The 14,676-nt window shown below is 35.7% G+C and overlaps 2 protein-coding genes across 5 annotated transcripts; both read left to right on the forward strand.

Moving 5' to 3' along the window:
* Nucleotides 1–417: 417 nt before the first annotated feature.
* LOC109790791 (putative galacturonosyltransferase-like 9) lies at nucleotides 418–1,892 on the forward strand. Its single transcript, XM_020350027.3, has one exon. It carries the CDS (start codon nucleotides 615–617, stop codon nucleotides 1,698–1,700), a length of 1,086 nt encoding a protein of 361 aa, XP_020205616.1. The 5' UTR covers nucleotides 418–614; the 3' UTR covers nucleotides 1,701–1,892.
* A 3,758-nt stretch (nucleotides 1,893–5,650) lies between these two features.
* On the forward strand, nucleotides 5,651–13,956 carry LOC109790788 (uncharacterized). 4 transcript variants are annotated; one of them, XM_020350022.3, is made up of 9 exons: nucleotides 5,655–6,272; nucleotides 6,482–6,566; nucleotides 6,807–7,472; nucleotides 7,607–8,017; nucleotides 8,134–8,198; nucleotides 12,319–12,415; nucleotides 12,536–12,607; nucleotides 12,809–12,895; nucleotides 13,633–13,956. In XM_020350022.3, the coding sequence occupies exons 3-9, from the start codon at nucleotides 6,807–6,809 to the stop codon at nucleotides 13,660–13,662; spliced, it is 1,428 nt and encodes a 475-aa protein (XP_020205611.1). In that variant the 5' UTR covers nucleotides 5,655–6,272; nucleotides 6,482–6,566; the 3' UTR covers nucleotides 13,663–13,956. The 4 variants fall into 4 exon arrangements, 3 of the variants coding, with proteins under 3 accessions (XP_020205611.1, XP_020205609.1, XP_020205610.1); XM_020350020.3 differs by having other exon boundaries at nucleotides 5,658–6,272; nucleotides 7,607–8,029; XM_020350021.3 differs by having other exon boundaries at nucleotides 5,658–5,870; nucleotides 7,607–8,029.
* The last annotated feature ends 720 nt before the right edge of the window (nucleotides 13,957–14,676 follow it).

Consider the following 14,676-nt stretch of genomic DNA (forward strand, 5'->3'; position numbering starts at 1 on the left):
TTTTGAGAGATTAAAATTTGAAATTGAAAAAAAAAATAGAGATTAAAAATACAATTAACTCTAAAATATGAGGAAAGACATAAAATAAATGAAAGTGAGATGAAAGAAAAACTATACATATAATATAATGAATTAAGACATTACAATATTGTTAAAAGAATTCAAGTCTAACTTTATTTCTTATTTATATTTTCATTTATTTATTTAGTTTGTTGTTTATCCTGTCTCATTATATTGTTTTTGCTTCCTTCTGATCATTCTCTTCCTAAAAAGTAAAAAGTGCACAAATATAATTTTTTTCACTTATTTTTATACTAATTAATTACAAAAAAGATACATTTCTTTAATTTAATTTTTCACATATGAAAGATGTAATTTTCTTTTACATAACAAAACTTTTAAAATAGTCATTACAAAAATGAATAATTTAAGAATAGGCGACAATCTAGGTCTCAATAACAGTACCAGTACTAGTGTACAAGTATATCATTACTATTTTTGAACTCATTAAAAAAATTATTTAGAAAATGAGGTGATATAAAAAGGTAATAAGTAGTCACTGATTGTGTCGACACCACTCTCCTCCTCCTCCGTTATCAGTTTCAGCATCTGAGATGAAATTCGGAAGGAGGAGGATCTCATTCTCTAACCATTCCCACACGATGCTCCACTTAAACGCCGTCGTTTTACTCCTCCTCCTCTTCTTCATCCCACCCGTCTCCCTCTCCCTCGCAAACGAACCCTCTCTCCCCCGATTCGCCGAGGCCCCACACTACCGCAACGGAGAAAACTGCCCCGCCCCTACAAACAACGCCTCCCTCCTCCACATCGCCATGACCCTCGACGCCGCCTACCTCCGCGGCACCATCGCCGCCGTCCACTCCGTCCTCCGCCACGCCACGTGCCCCCAGAACCTCTTCTTCCACTTCATCGCCGGCGACGCGGACTCCCTCCCCGACTCCCCACTGAGGCGGCTCCTCCAGTCGACGTTCCCCTCCCTGAGGCGGCAGTCCCGCGTGCACCTCTTCCGCGAGGGCGCCGTCTCCGGCCTGATCTCGGCCTCGGTGCGGCCGGCCCTGGAGCGCCCCCTGAACTACGCCCGCAACTACCTCGGCGACATCCTGGTGGACGTGGAGCGCGTGATCTACCTGGACTCGGACCTCGTAGTGGTGGACGACATCGGGAAGCTGTGGCGCGTGACGCTCCCCCCTTGGCGCGTGATCGCCGCCCCCGAGTACTGCCACGCGAACTTGAGCAAGTATTTCACGGGGCGCTTCTGGGGCAGCCCGGTTCTCTCGCGCGCCTTGGCCTCGAAAAGGGCATGCTATTTCAACACGGGGGTGATGGTGATGAATCTTGCCACGTGGCGCAAGGGGCGGTACACCCTGAGGCTTGAACGGTGGATGAGGGTCCAGAAGAGCAGCAGGATCTACGAGCTCGGCTCCCTTCCCCCCTTTTTGCTTGTTTTCGGCGGTGAGGTTGAGCCCCTTCCTCACCGCTGGAACCACCACGGCTTGGGCGGTGATAACGTCGAGGGCCTCTGCAGGGAGTTGCATGAGCATGAGGGTCCTGTTAGCTTGTTGCATTGGAGTGGCAAGGGCAAGCCTTGGCTCAGGCTTGATTCCCATCGCCCTTGCCCCTTGGATCGCCTCTGGCACCCTTATGACTTGTTTCTTCCTTCTTCCTTCTTCCTTCGCTAGCGCTACTCCCTACCCTCATCAATTCTACTTGTACACATTCATCACTTTTTCCTCTTTTTCTTTTTTTCATATGTTAGTCACTGCTTTCTACGTACGTCCCATGCACCAATAACAGATGCATGCTTCTTTCTGAATTCTGAATTCTGCCTTTTAATTTTTAAGATTACCAAAACGATTCTTCATTTCTTCAAATGCTGTTTCCACCCCGACTTAAATTATTAAAAAAATGGCTAAAAACATAGTGCCTTATAATAATTATTTGTTTTAATTTAATTCTATTTTTATTTTTTATTTTAATTTATTTTTTAATAAATTAATTGGTTGTATTGTCGGGTTTCCGTCCAAATTATTTAGACGGAGTTAACTATTGGACACGTGGATGTCACGTGGAAGCTATGTACATGCCATACGGATGTCAAATTTTTTCATGCATCTAAAACCAGAACGACCCATTTTGAAATCGGAACGGCCCATTCTGGTTGCACTCATGGTGTGTAAATTTTGCATATGAGATGACCCGTTCCAGATGCATTATTTAACACCAACGCATGCAGCAGAACGGACCGTTTTGAGACCAGAACGGGCCGTTCTGGCTTCCAAAACGGGTCGTTCTGGATTCAGAATGGACCGTTCCAGAACGTCAACCAACATAGTGCACCAGGTTCAAAAATCGAAAGCAAACCATTTACACATACACAATTTTTTTATCTAAAAAATAATATATTTTAAAAAATAAAATTATATTCTAATATATATATATATATATATATATGTATATTTAAATTATCGTATGTATAAAATATAAATTTTGAGGAGTTATTCATTTATCTAGTATTTGTCAAACTTTTGTACTTTCTATTTATTGTTTATGTTGATAAAAAAAAATTAAAATTGCAAAAAGGCTTAAATATGTTTTTAGTCCCTCAAATTTAAGATAAATTTGTTTTTGATCCCTCAAATTTAAAACTGTTGTTTTTAGTCCCTGTAATTTTCAAAAATTTTGTTTTAGTCTCTTAAGTCACCAATAACATATTTAAAAGTGACTAATTAAGATAGTTATGCAATATTAACCGGATTTAATGTGATATTTTCACCAATAGGGACACCAATAAGTAGATTTTATGCAATAATGTTTGATAAATTTCTTAACAAAATTTGAATATAAGGACTAAATTAAGATTTTTTGAAATTACAAGGACTAAAAACAACAATTTTAAATTTGAGGGATCAAAAATAGATTTACCCTAAATTTGAGGGACTAAAAGCATATTTAAGCCTTGTAAAAATTTATATCACATATTAAAAACATTTTTATATGATAAATAAATTAAACTTAATTTTTATAAGATTTAACATATTTATTTATATGTTTTTATTAGTGTTAAATTATTATTAAGTAGGTTTTTAAGATTGTTATGTAACCAAATATTTTAAAAACGTCTATGAAAGATAAATATATAATATTTATAACATGTATTGGAGTTATCCAGTTGCTTAAGTTAATTTCATATTCAATTTTGTCAAAAAAAAGTTTCATATTCAATTTGGACACTAAACAGTTTCGCATTCATTAATTTTAAAAAGTGAAAGCAATAAAAATGAAAATAAATAAAAAATTGAAAAGGGACAAACATACTTGCCCAATACATGCATTAATCAGCCTAACGATCTGATTATACTTTGATTAAATAAATTGTGTAACTAATGGTCGTTTATATGTCGCTTTTGTTTCAAATTATAAATTATAAGCATGATAATCTTACATCAAATTTCTACCTAATAGTATACCAGATAACATGATTACAAAAAAAAATAAATAAATAACTATAGTATATTGATAACATAATAAAAGTATTCACCTCCATTCCTCGCTTTAGTTGCGGATGGAGAAAGAATTTAGTTTATAACGATATAATATTTTGGTGTACTTATTTTTTTTAATGACATTTTTATTTCTATAATTATTCTTAAATTACTCAATTCTCTATTATAAATTATCACTATTATGTAATTTCCTCTGTTAATTTTATTTCTTATTTTTCTTTCTGTAAAAATAGAGGCAACTAAAGAGAATTGTGAGAAGAAAAAAAAAGTGAGATTGATTCAAGTAATTTATTAAAAAAAAAAATAGACGAAAGCAAGAAGCGTCTTTTTTATATTATGCTAGCTTGTATAAATATAATATATAACAATCTAAATTAATAATAAAAGATATATTTATTTACATTTTCTTGATTTATTATTTCTATAAATACCTCTTTCATATATATTTTTTATTTGTTTTTATTTTATTTTATTGTGAATATGTAATTTTCTAAAATTTTACCAATATTTATTAGTTCAACTAATACCACAATTGATCTTTAAGTTTCAAGATCTTGAATTCAAGTTTTAAATTTGATAAAAGAAAATTATGCTGAGAGAGATAATTGTTACGATTTTTAAAAAAGATTAATCTTTAATAAAGTCACATGATACTTTCATCAATATCATGATATCAAAAATTTCTTACACTTTTTTTCATTACCAAAGAGTATACCTCGTCGAATATAAGAACTAATCTTTGAATATCTTTTTTTATCTGGAGTATTCTTTGTATTCACAAAAATCAAAATTCGATCCCTAATTTCTTGATTAAAGAGCATGAATTTCTTACTATTTGTTCTAATCCAAATTTAGCTTCTAACACTCTTTTAAGCAACTATCTACTTTATATTTTTTTAAATAGACTTTCTCCCTTGTAATGATAAAAAAAAAAAAAATCATTTCGATTTCCACATTTATTTATTTTACTCTTTATTTACACAATATAACTGCTTATACTTTTTCCCAATTTCTTTTAAATCTTCATTTTCTATCTTTTTTCTTCTTAACTTCTCAGTTACCATAACTGATTGTTTGACCAAAAAATCCAGTTTCTATTCTTTATTTAATCCTCTTCTTTCCAATATTAACTCACCATATCCTTACATTTATTCATACAAACTAAAACAGCAGATAGGCTTGGATTCCTCCATTATTGATAAAGCGCAGACCGCAAAGGCATAGAATTAAGTGGCAGGAGGCAGATTCCATGACCCCAGTTATATGGGCCAATTTTAGGCCCAATGGTTGAAATTTGAATCTTTTTAGCATCTACAACGGAGTAGTGTTGAGGTAGGTTAGGGTGGGGTTAATTTACATAGGTCCAAGGGATAAAATAAAGAATAATGGTTAAGAGGCTCAAAATGGGTTCTCATCTTAGATACCCTTTTGGATAACAAGCCAAACGGTTGGTATTTTATATGCTAGTATGTGTTATGTGTATGGTATAGGATGAAGCATAACAGAGGAAGAGGCTCAAAATGGGTTCTCATTCTAGATACCCCTTTGAGGTAACAAGCCTAATAATAGATATTTATATAGTAGTACTAGTATGTGACTATGCCTATGTGTATGGTATGGATTTCATTTCACATTTCAGCAGTAGAGAGAGAGTGTGTGTAATAGGTGTATGATGATGATATTAATCAAAGTTGAAATCTGTAAGTGGGGCTATTTATTGAGTAGCTTAAGAGCATAGGATGCGGGGGAGACAAAGCAAGTGCCAAAGGAAAATGCAATCAAGTAATATAAGAGAGTGAGCCACACTGGTGTGGTGGATGGTACCTATGTCCGGTTCAACTGAAAAGGACTTGTGACTGAAGTCAAGTCCAACGTAACAAACTTCATTGCATTATTGGGCTCGGGCCCTGGGCCCATATTGCCATTTTGTTTTTGCCAACGCTGTCGTTTGGGGTTGTGGAGTGATACGACGCCGTTGCATTGGAACTGGGTAACTTAATTACATGTACGTCCCATGCATTTTTTAGTTGAACCAAACCAATTGTGTTGGGGTCCACACGTGGCCAAGTGAGGTTGATAATTAATGCAGCTAGTAGAGAGACCCGTCACATGACACATGTATGTATGTATCCTTCAGAGTTCACACAGTTCCTAGCACACTGTGCAGCTTTGTTCACGTGGGCCTTACTTCCTTGCCTTGCCTTCCATTTCATGTCATGGTTATTGGTTGATCTAATCTCATTATCATCATCATCATCACCACCGCCTTGGCTCTCTCTTTCACTGTCTCTGAACCCTTCAGTGAGACATATGCTGTAGCTCATTGGTATGGTTATTGGTTAGTTGGTGAGTGGAAAATGAGAATTGGTTTGGAGTTTGGACACTTTGTTTTTATCTTCGGTGGAAGCTTCATAGTTTGTGCCAGCTAATCTCATTCACTCCAATAAACTATTCTTTTGCTGAAAAGTCGTTTCTTTCCTTTTTGTGCTTTTCCTTCTCAATTATTTTATGAACTCCAACTCTGTCTGCTCCGCTTCATTCAACTTTGGCTCTCACTGGAAAGTAATGGTACTTAAATGTCACTAAAAGTTAAAGTGGTCTTTGGAAGTATGATATAGGTGTGGTGTGATCTACAACCCCTGGAATTTGCTCACTCTTTTGCTTGCTTTGTCTTTGATGATTGGGGCTATCATTTAGGAGTTTGCACAAGTACAAAAAGCAGATAAATGATGCCCTTACAGTGGAAAGGTGAGGTAGAAACTGAAGTTAAGGAGAGAATCTGAGAATGAGTGCTCTCTCACTCTCACACCACATGCACATGTCCCTTTATGCCTTTACTCATAATTTACTGCATTTTTTCCAAGTCTTCTTTTTGTCCCATTGTGACCATTTTTACTCCTTTTGCCATTATCATTGAGATCCGCAGAATTATTTCCCCCACTGCTGCTTCTTTGCAGGACATGCCTCTGTGTCTTTGAGGATTATATAGGGCTATGGCTGAGTATTAATTTTTCTGTTGTTGCACCAATTTTTGAAGACAAGGTAAACCCATTTATCCTTTAGGTTGTTTGACACTAGAGATTGATTCTTTGTTTTTTATTATTATTATTTTCTTTCAAATATATCTGATTTGTTGAATCCTCAGTAAATCAATTTATTTTTGTTGAATTCCTGTGCTTTTGGAGTTATTGTGAATTGTCTTTATGTTGGTTCCGTGTATTTATGCGCATAGTTTTTGTTTGTGGATTTTTTTTATGCCTTTTCTCTTTGCTATGTAAGCAGATGGGGGAGACAGCGGCTTCCAATCCTGCTTTGCAAGTGTCTGTTTCGTTTGGTAGATTTGAGAATGATTCCTTGTCTTGGGAGAAATGGTCTGCTTTCTCACCAAATAAGTACTTGGAAGAAGTTGAGAAGTGTGCCACTCCTGGATCAGTTGCTCAGAAGAAAGCGTACTTTGAAGCTCATTATAAGAACATTGCAGCCCGGAAAGCTGAATTGCTGGCTCAAGAGAAGCAGATGGAAAAAGATTCTTCTGGATCACAATATCAAAATGGTGAAAATCTGAGCTGTAACACTTGTGGAACATATGCAGACTTTGATATGTCCAATAATCAAGGTTCTAGTGAAGGGGCCAAGCAAGAAATCACTTCAATTGGTGAGATCATTGGGACTGATGTGAGTAATTTGGAGGAGGAGGATGCAGTTTCAAGAGATTATCAAGATTCATCAGTCGAGGGTGAGAATGTAGAACTGGAAAGCAAATCACGTAGTTCCTGGATAGATAAGCATGAAGAAGTTGTCTGTGTTGAGCAAGAAGGAAGTAAAGAAGAAAGTCCTAACATTGAAGCTGAAGATGTGAAGGAAATTTCACACAATGTGAACGAAGATACTGCAAAGAAAATTGAAGCAAAAGATGTGACATTGGATCATCCAAAGGTATCTAAGAAGGTATGCATTAATTCTTGTATTAAACAAATTTATGATCATTGGAAAATTTGAGTGGTTAAAAAATAATTAACACCACATAAAATTTGGCCATTTCTTTACCCCGTATTGTATTTTTAACCATCTAGTTTGGACAGGTTACTCCTCTGAGCAGAGAGAGCAATGCAGCAAAGGTGAAGAAGAAATCGGTGCTCCTTTCATCTAAGCCTATGTCATCCCAAATTTCCACCCCTAGAAGTTCAAAGCCTACATCGACTCCCACCAAAACATTGGCATCTGCCTCTTCAATTAAAAGAGGAAACTCTTCATCAATATCTGGGAGGAAAATTACTTCAACTGTGGAGAACAGAAAAGTTCCAAATAAATCTTTGCACATGTCCCTTAGCTTGGCTCCAAGCATACCTGATCCTGCTCCTGCTACGCATACTACAATGAGAAAATCTTTAATTATGGAGAAAATGGGGGATAAGGACATAGTCAAACGAGCATTCAAGACATTCCAGAACAATTTCAATCAGCCTAAAACTTCTGGTGAAAACAAACCTTTGGTAAAAGAAAAGGTGTTTGGAAAAGCACGGATAACTGTTTATTGTTCATAAATGATTATGTGTACCGGTAGAAAATCTCTCATTTGGGAATGTTTGCTTATATTTTTCTTGAGCAGGTTTCTTCAAGGTTGGCAGAGCCAAGGAATCCAACATCTATAGCTTTGCGAATGGGAAATGGACAGTAAGTTTTTGAATCTGCATTATTGATGTGTTTCTTATTAGCATCTATTTCACATCCTGTTAGAATAGTGGATTAAGCCTAACTCAACCCTACAAAACCGACTTGTAAGGTGAGGGTTGCTTTCCACTTATATACTATTCAATTGCCTAATCTCTAGTCGATGTGGGACTTGGGTTTTTCCCAATACACCCCCTCACGTCCAGCATTATTGGGCTTGGTACGTGGATAAATGGTGGGTGACCCTTTTTAATGATCTAGGATAGGCGGGACTTGGGTTTTTCCCAATACACCCCCTCATGCCTATGAGACATGCATCAATGGTAGGTGGCCCATTTTTAAAGTGGATCTAAATGGCTTTGATACCATGTTAGAATAGTGGATTAAGCCTAACTCAACCCTACAAAACCGGCTTGTAAGGTGAGGGTTGCTTTCCACTTATATACTATTACATCCTTGATGTATTTCATGTACCTTTGTTCTTAATCTCTTTGATTCTGATAATTTATCTCAACCTGATTTTGAATATGGTTGCTTGCTTAAAACTATCATCTGTTTAGGGACAAAATTTTTGTTGACTTTTTGTGTGAGAAGAAAGAATAGATAAATATGAATGAGGAAGCATAAACAGTTAATCATCATGTGGAAATATTTTGTGATAAATATGGAAAAATTGAATCTTGATGAGAAATTGAAATTAAAATTGAAGATGAAAAATTGTTATTAAAATTCATTGAAGAGGATGCTTATGTATAGGTTTACAATCAATTTAAAGTCTCTAATTTTTCTCATCAAAACAAAATATAAAAGATAAAGTTGTTGCAATAATAAATATCCTATCTAACATTTATTCAAAATTCAAATAAAGGAAAATCTTATAAATCTAACACTTCTCCTTAAGATTTGCCATGAACATTTCAAACTTTAGTTTCATGAACTCTAAAACTTAATTTTAGAAGTGCTTCAATCACCATGTCAGCAAGTTGTTGCACATTAATTTCTTGACCTAAATCATTGTCATCATAGTCATGCAATTTAACTCTTTAAATTCCATTTTGGGATTTGTCATATCAAACATTACTCATCAATTTTAGGAATAAAACCATAATCTTCAATTAAATCAAATTTCAAATAAAAACTGTTTTTGATTATCTTAATCTTTACAATCTTTAATCAATTTCATCCATGATAAAACAATAATTCTCTTTAAAAGAGGCTCCATATTCATTCCTTAGCATTTGGTGAACACTAAAAAGATTTTGATCAAATTATGGAATGTAAAGAACATCTTTGACAATTATCATACCTTTCTTGGTTGATATGGAAATTGTTCCTTTTCCTCTAGCTTGCACAATTTCACCATTTCTCATCTTGACTTTTGGTTCAATTGGTAAAAAATGATAGACATTTGGTCATGTGACTGGTGCAGCCACTGTCAATGAGTCTAGCATTCAATTTATGTGAATTGAGTTCTTGAGATGCCATAAACAAATACTCATCTTCATCATCATTTTTTTTGCAATCACATTTGCCTTTTTTTTGGTTGATGCTCCGATTGTTCTTTAATATGCAATACTTTTCACCGAAAATTACAATGAAAAAGAGGTTAATCTTTGTGCCAACAATCTTCTTTAGCATGGTTGGTTCTTTGGCAAAAAGAACAACGCAAGCAATTTCCTTTTCTCGAAGAACCTTCAACTTTCTCTTTGTTGTTATTGAAAGGCCATGACTTTCCAAATTCCTTCCATTGTGCTTTTCTCAAAAGGCACCTTCAATAAAATCATCACTTTTCATTGAGACTCTTTGCATGAAGCTTGCTTTGTGAGAGTTTGGAAATCACAAGACTTTTTAATTGCAGAAATCTTGGCTTCAAACCTTTCATGTAACGAAACGATCTTTTTGACAACCTTCTGTCTCTAAATGATGTTTCACCAAGAAGTCGCAATTGGTTCACAACATCCATTAACCTGCCAGAATAATCTTTAACATATTCATGATCCTAGTTTATATTGTTTTGGTAAATTGTGCGACATCAAGAAAAGACAAAAATCCAAATGTCGGTCGAAGTACATGCTTCAACTTCCAAGCTTTAAACAATTGCAAACTACTAATTCTTTCCCTTTTGATTTCATCTACCATTAAATTTCTGATCTACAACTAACAAAGGTGGCTTCGCTCTTTAGAGGCTCAAATGCAAATCTTCTCAAGTTGTATTGGCTAATCTGGTCCAAGAACTTGTAGATTTCGCTCTTTAGAGGCTCAAATGCAAATCTTCTCAAGTTGTATTGGCTAATCTGGTCCAAGAACTTGTAGATTTAATTCCATTGCAATATGAAAATCTAAAGCAGATGCACCAGTAGATCTTGTCGCTGTCTGCATACATCTTTCAGCTTAGCAATACATTTGAACTGGTTACCAACTGTCTGTTTTGTTGTCTTACAATGGAATTAAATCCACCAGTTCTTGGACCAGATTGGCCAATATAACTGGAGAAGATTTGCATTCTAGCCTCTGAAGAGTGAAGTCGCCTTTGTTAGCTTTAGTTCAGAAATTTACTAGTAGATGAAATCAAAAGGGAAAGAATTGGTAGTTTGCAATTGTTGAAAGCTTGTAACATTGAAGCATTCACTTCAGCGGACATTTGGATTTTTGTCTTTTCCTGAAGTCGCACAATTTACCAAAACAGAATAAACTATAGCATTTTAGATATAGGATTGATGATTACTAGGGAGTGAGTCATGTTGATACAAAAAATGGAACCTCTAGACTGGATTATGAAGTTCACTGTTTCATACTTTCATAAGGATCACCATTTTCCTATGGTATCTAGTTCTAATTCTTGTTTCTATCTTTATTTCTTGTACTTTTCTTAGTTCAACCAATTTTCATTGAAATAAACCAATGTTTCATAAAATATTTCCAACATTGATATCAAGATCTTGCTTCCTAAGGGCTGTGGGGAAAAAATTTAAATAAAGAAAAATCTCAGAAATCTAACGATAAGTATTGTATAGCTGAAATAAGTCATGGTTTTACATTACATAATTTACTTATAACTTGATTTGTTCAGTAATATTCTCGGTTACATATAATTTAGCCATATGACAGTATTGTGAAAACAATTGAAACAGCCCTCATTTTGTATTCAACTGGAATTCCCTTCTACTGCCAGATTTGGTGCAACATGCTTTTGCTTGTCAGTGTCTATCAATTTCTGATTTCAGATTGTTAAGTTATCCTATTAACTATAAAATTGAGTTATTAACTTATGCCCCATCCTTTTAACACCAATTATAGAATAATTCTGTTTTCCATGTTGCAACGACACTTATACCAAAGGCTTTTCCTTCTCTTAGAATGTGTGGTCTAACTTAATTCTACAAAACTGACTTGTTAGATTAAAGTTACCCTACACTTATAAATTCTTTTTTTGTCTTATCTCTAATCTATGTGAGACTTAGGTTTTTCACAATACCCTCTAAGGGTAGCACAGTGCTGTAAAGTGCTCACTGTGAGTGTTGCACAACCATGTGTGTATATTAGACAGCTTGACCTTTTGCAGGAGGCAGATTCTTTGACTCAAACATGTGACCTCGAAGTCACAAGGCAACAATTTGAATCATTGTGCTGAGGCTCTTCTTACCTGCCTCCCCCTCCTTTCCATATCATAATTTATAATGTTGAAGTAAATCTTTTTTTCCCTATTTTTGGGTTGAGGGGGAAGTCCTACCAAGATGGGCCCAAAGAGACCCCACAAGGAAGGGGATGGGGGAAGGGGTGTGTGGACTGCATTGCTTGGTGTAAACCTATACACTCTTCTTGCATGTCCCATAACTCTATCAAGTGAGCTGTCTCAACAAGACCATCTATTGAAGTAAAACTTAGATATAGTAAAAATATGAAACAAGTTTAAACCATGGTTGGATAGCTATTAGCAGGGAAGGAAGAGAATGGGTTTCTGTGATTGAGGGAACATGAAAATCATCAGCCATACTTACTCAGGAGATTGTGACGCCTTCCTTCCTTATAGTTATCAGAACATATACCATGAACTATATTTTGATGAATGTATAAGGAGTTCAATTGCTTGTAAGCTGATGCTTTTGAAGTTATTATTAAATAGGTCACCTAAGGTTGACAGTATGGATAAAAGAAGTGGGAATGCTGTTCGAACTACTTATGGCCTAAAATGTGACGTTAAAGCAGAGAAAGGAAAAGAGGTGTGGACTGACTCTTGATGCATGTCTATACAATCCAGCCCCTGTGATTAGGGGTTCTCATCAGATTTTGAAATTACTGTATTATTTTTACTGACAAAACATCTCTTGTGTTTTAATCAGTCTCCAAGAAAAATAGATGAAAAATTTAATGCAAAAGAGGTAGAAAGAACGCATATTCAATTGAAATCAAAGGTACTCTTTTCTTCTCTTGCTATCACTTACGTGTATCTGCATATATTTTATAGTGCATTAGAGATTCTTGTTTAAAGATAGTCAAACAATAATTGTATAGATTGGGTTACCATAAGTTATTAGCTCTCTAATGCTATTAGTATTTTATATAATATGCTTAAATGGCATGTCCTAACATTGCATTGTTTTCGTTCGACATAGGAGGAAAAGATGCAACATAAATCCAAAGCCACACCCTTGCCAGCTTTTCACCGGGGTCAAAAAGTATCAAAAAGTCATCCAGAGAAGGTATGTTATGCATTTTAAATTTTATCATTACCAGGTCAACAAGTAGGGTGAAGACTAACTATAGCAAATATTTTCATATACGAATAGTAGTTTGTTAGACTTTTTTCTGGCATTTTTTTCTATATGCTTAATATTTTTTTAATTGTAGTCAGTCAAAACTTGTGTTTTACAACTTAATAGTATGGGGATTATAGGAAAGTAAGGGAGCATCAGTGTAATATAGATGTCTTATTTAACTCTAAAAAGCGAACCTGTTTTCTGCCAAATGAGCATAGTGATTCATAGTTGGTGGTGGGTCACACAAGAGATAATGATGAAAGTTCATATGGTCCACATTCCACATTTAATATCATTTCAATGATTACACCACCCGTAGAATATTAGTGTTTGCTAAAATATTTTTCTTTTTCCATCAAGTGGTCTAATAATGCCCCTATGTTTTCTTAAATTCAGTACAGCAAAAATTGTCTTTTCCCCTTGGTTGGGGTCACTTCAATTAAAATATGCCATTATGTAACTTGTGTTACAAAGGGAAGATCTAAAATATAATGGAAGATCTAAGAGGCATTGGAGTTATTTTCCATTCCGATTTAATTTTCTTAGATTACTCCCATTATAAAACTGTATTTACTATGTTCCGTTAGGAAGTATTTTCTCAATAATTCAAATTGTATTTTGTCAACAATGGAGAAAAGTCTGGTATATTAACTGCTATTTTGTCTTGTATGCTTATGCAGGTTGATGTCAAGGTTGGGAAATGGCGGTAGGCCCTTAAGAGGTAGAATCAAGTGAAGATGAGATTAAATACATCAGTGGGCGTGTCAGATCTATGTGTTCAGAGGAAATGTTTATAGCTACAACTCTAGTCACACTATGAAATTTTAGTTTAGTCTGCAACAGGGGAACAATTATCTAGTTATAAGGACTATAGGAGCTTATGAACGATGTGAGGAAGGAGTAAGGGGAGTAAAGCATCAATTATTGATAATAAATTTTTCTTTTGAGAAATAATATTGTATAACTATAATGTCTAATGTGAGAAAAGTACGCATTTCTTTTAATTGGTTGCACACTTGCACTTGCATCATTTCCATTCTGTGGGATCTTTGTATTTAATTTTGGGTGAGATCAAGGGAGGTACTATTGGGACCCAAGAGAAAATGGGGATGTGGATTGGGGAGAGGGATGGAATCTCTAACCCATAACTTCGGTTCCCCGGCATTGTTTTCAAGCTAATAATACCTAGGCATGGCAACGGGGCGGGGCGGGGGCGGGTTTTACGTCCCCCGCCCCCGCCCCCGCAAATTTAAACCGCCCCCCGCCCCCGCCCCCGATACCCGCCGGGGATAAAATCTAGGTCCCCATCCTCACCCCCGGCGGGGTTCGGGTTTCCCCGCCCCGCCCCCGCCCCCGCTTTTATTTTTTTTTTCTTCTTTTTTTCTTTTAAATAAATATGAACAATTTAAAAAAAATAAAAGAAAAATAAAATAATATAAATTTTTACATATAAATATTTATAATTTTGGTTTATATATATAAAAATAATTTTTTAATTATATTATTAAGCGGGGCGGGGGCGGGGGCGGGTATGGGGACGGGGGCGGGGTGGGTATTAACATCCCCGCCCCCGCCCCCGCCCCCGATTTTATCAATCGGGGAAAACCCGAACCCGAACCCGAACCCGATAAACACGGGTTTTCCCCATCCAAATCGGGGCGGGTTCGGGCGGGTACCCACGGGGGCGGGTTAGATTGCCATGCCTAATAATACCTACACAACTA

Source organism: Cajanus cajan, chromosome 3 (assembly GCF_000230855.2).
Source record: "Cajanus cajan strain Asha chromosome 3, NIPB_CcT2T_4, whole genome shotgun sequence".
Taxonomy (NCBI): Eukaryota; Viridiplantae; Streptophyta; class Magnoliopsida; order Fabales; family Fabaceae; genus Cajanus; species Cajanus cajan.

What these genes read in the sequence shown, in the direction of transcription:
- LOC109790791 (XM_020350027.3), top strand. Translation starts at nt 615, where the DNA reads ATGAAATTCGGAAGGAGGAGGATCTCATTCTCTAACCATTCCCACACG.
- LOC109790788 (XM_020350020.3), top strand. Translation starts at nt 6,807, where the DNA reads ATGGGGGAGACAGCGGCTTCCAATCCTGCTTTGCAAGTGTCTGTTTCG. An exon ending in TTGCGAATGGGAAATGGACA is followed by an intron (nt 8,199 to 12,318) that starts GTAAGTTTTTGA and finishes ATTATTAAATAG; the next exon opens with GTCACCTAAGGTTGACAGTA. An exon ending in AAGCAGAGAAAGGAAAAGAG is followed by an intron (nt 12,416 to 12,535) that starts GTGTGGACTGAC and finishes TGTTTTAATCAG; the next exon opens with TCTCCAAGAAAAATAGATGA.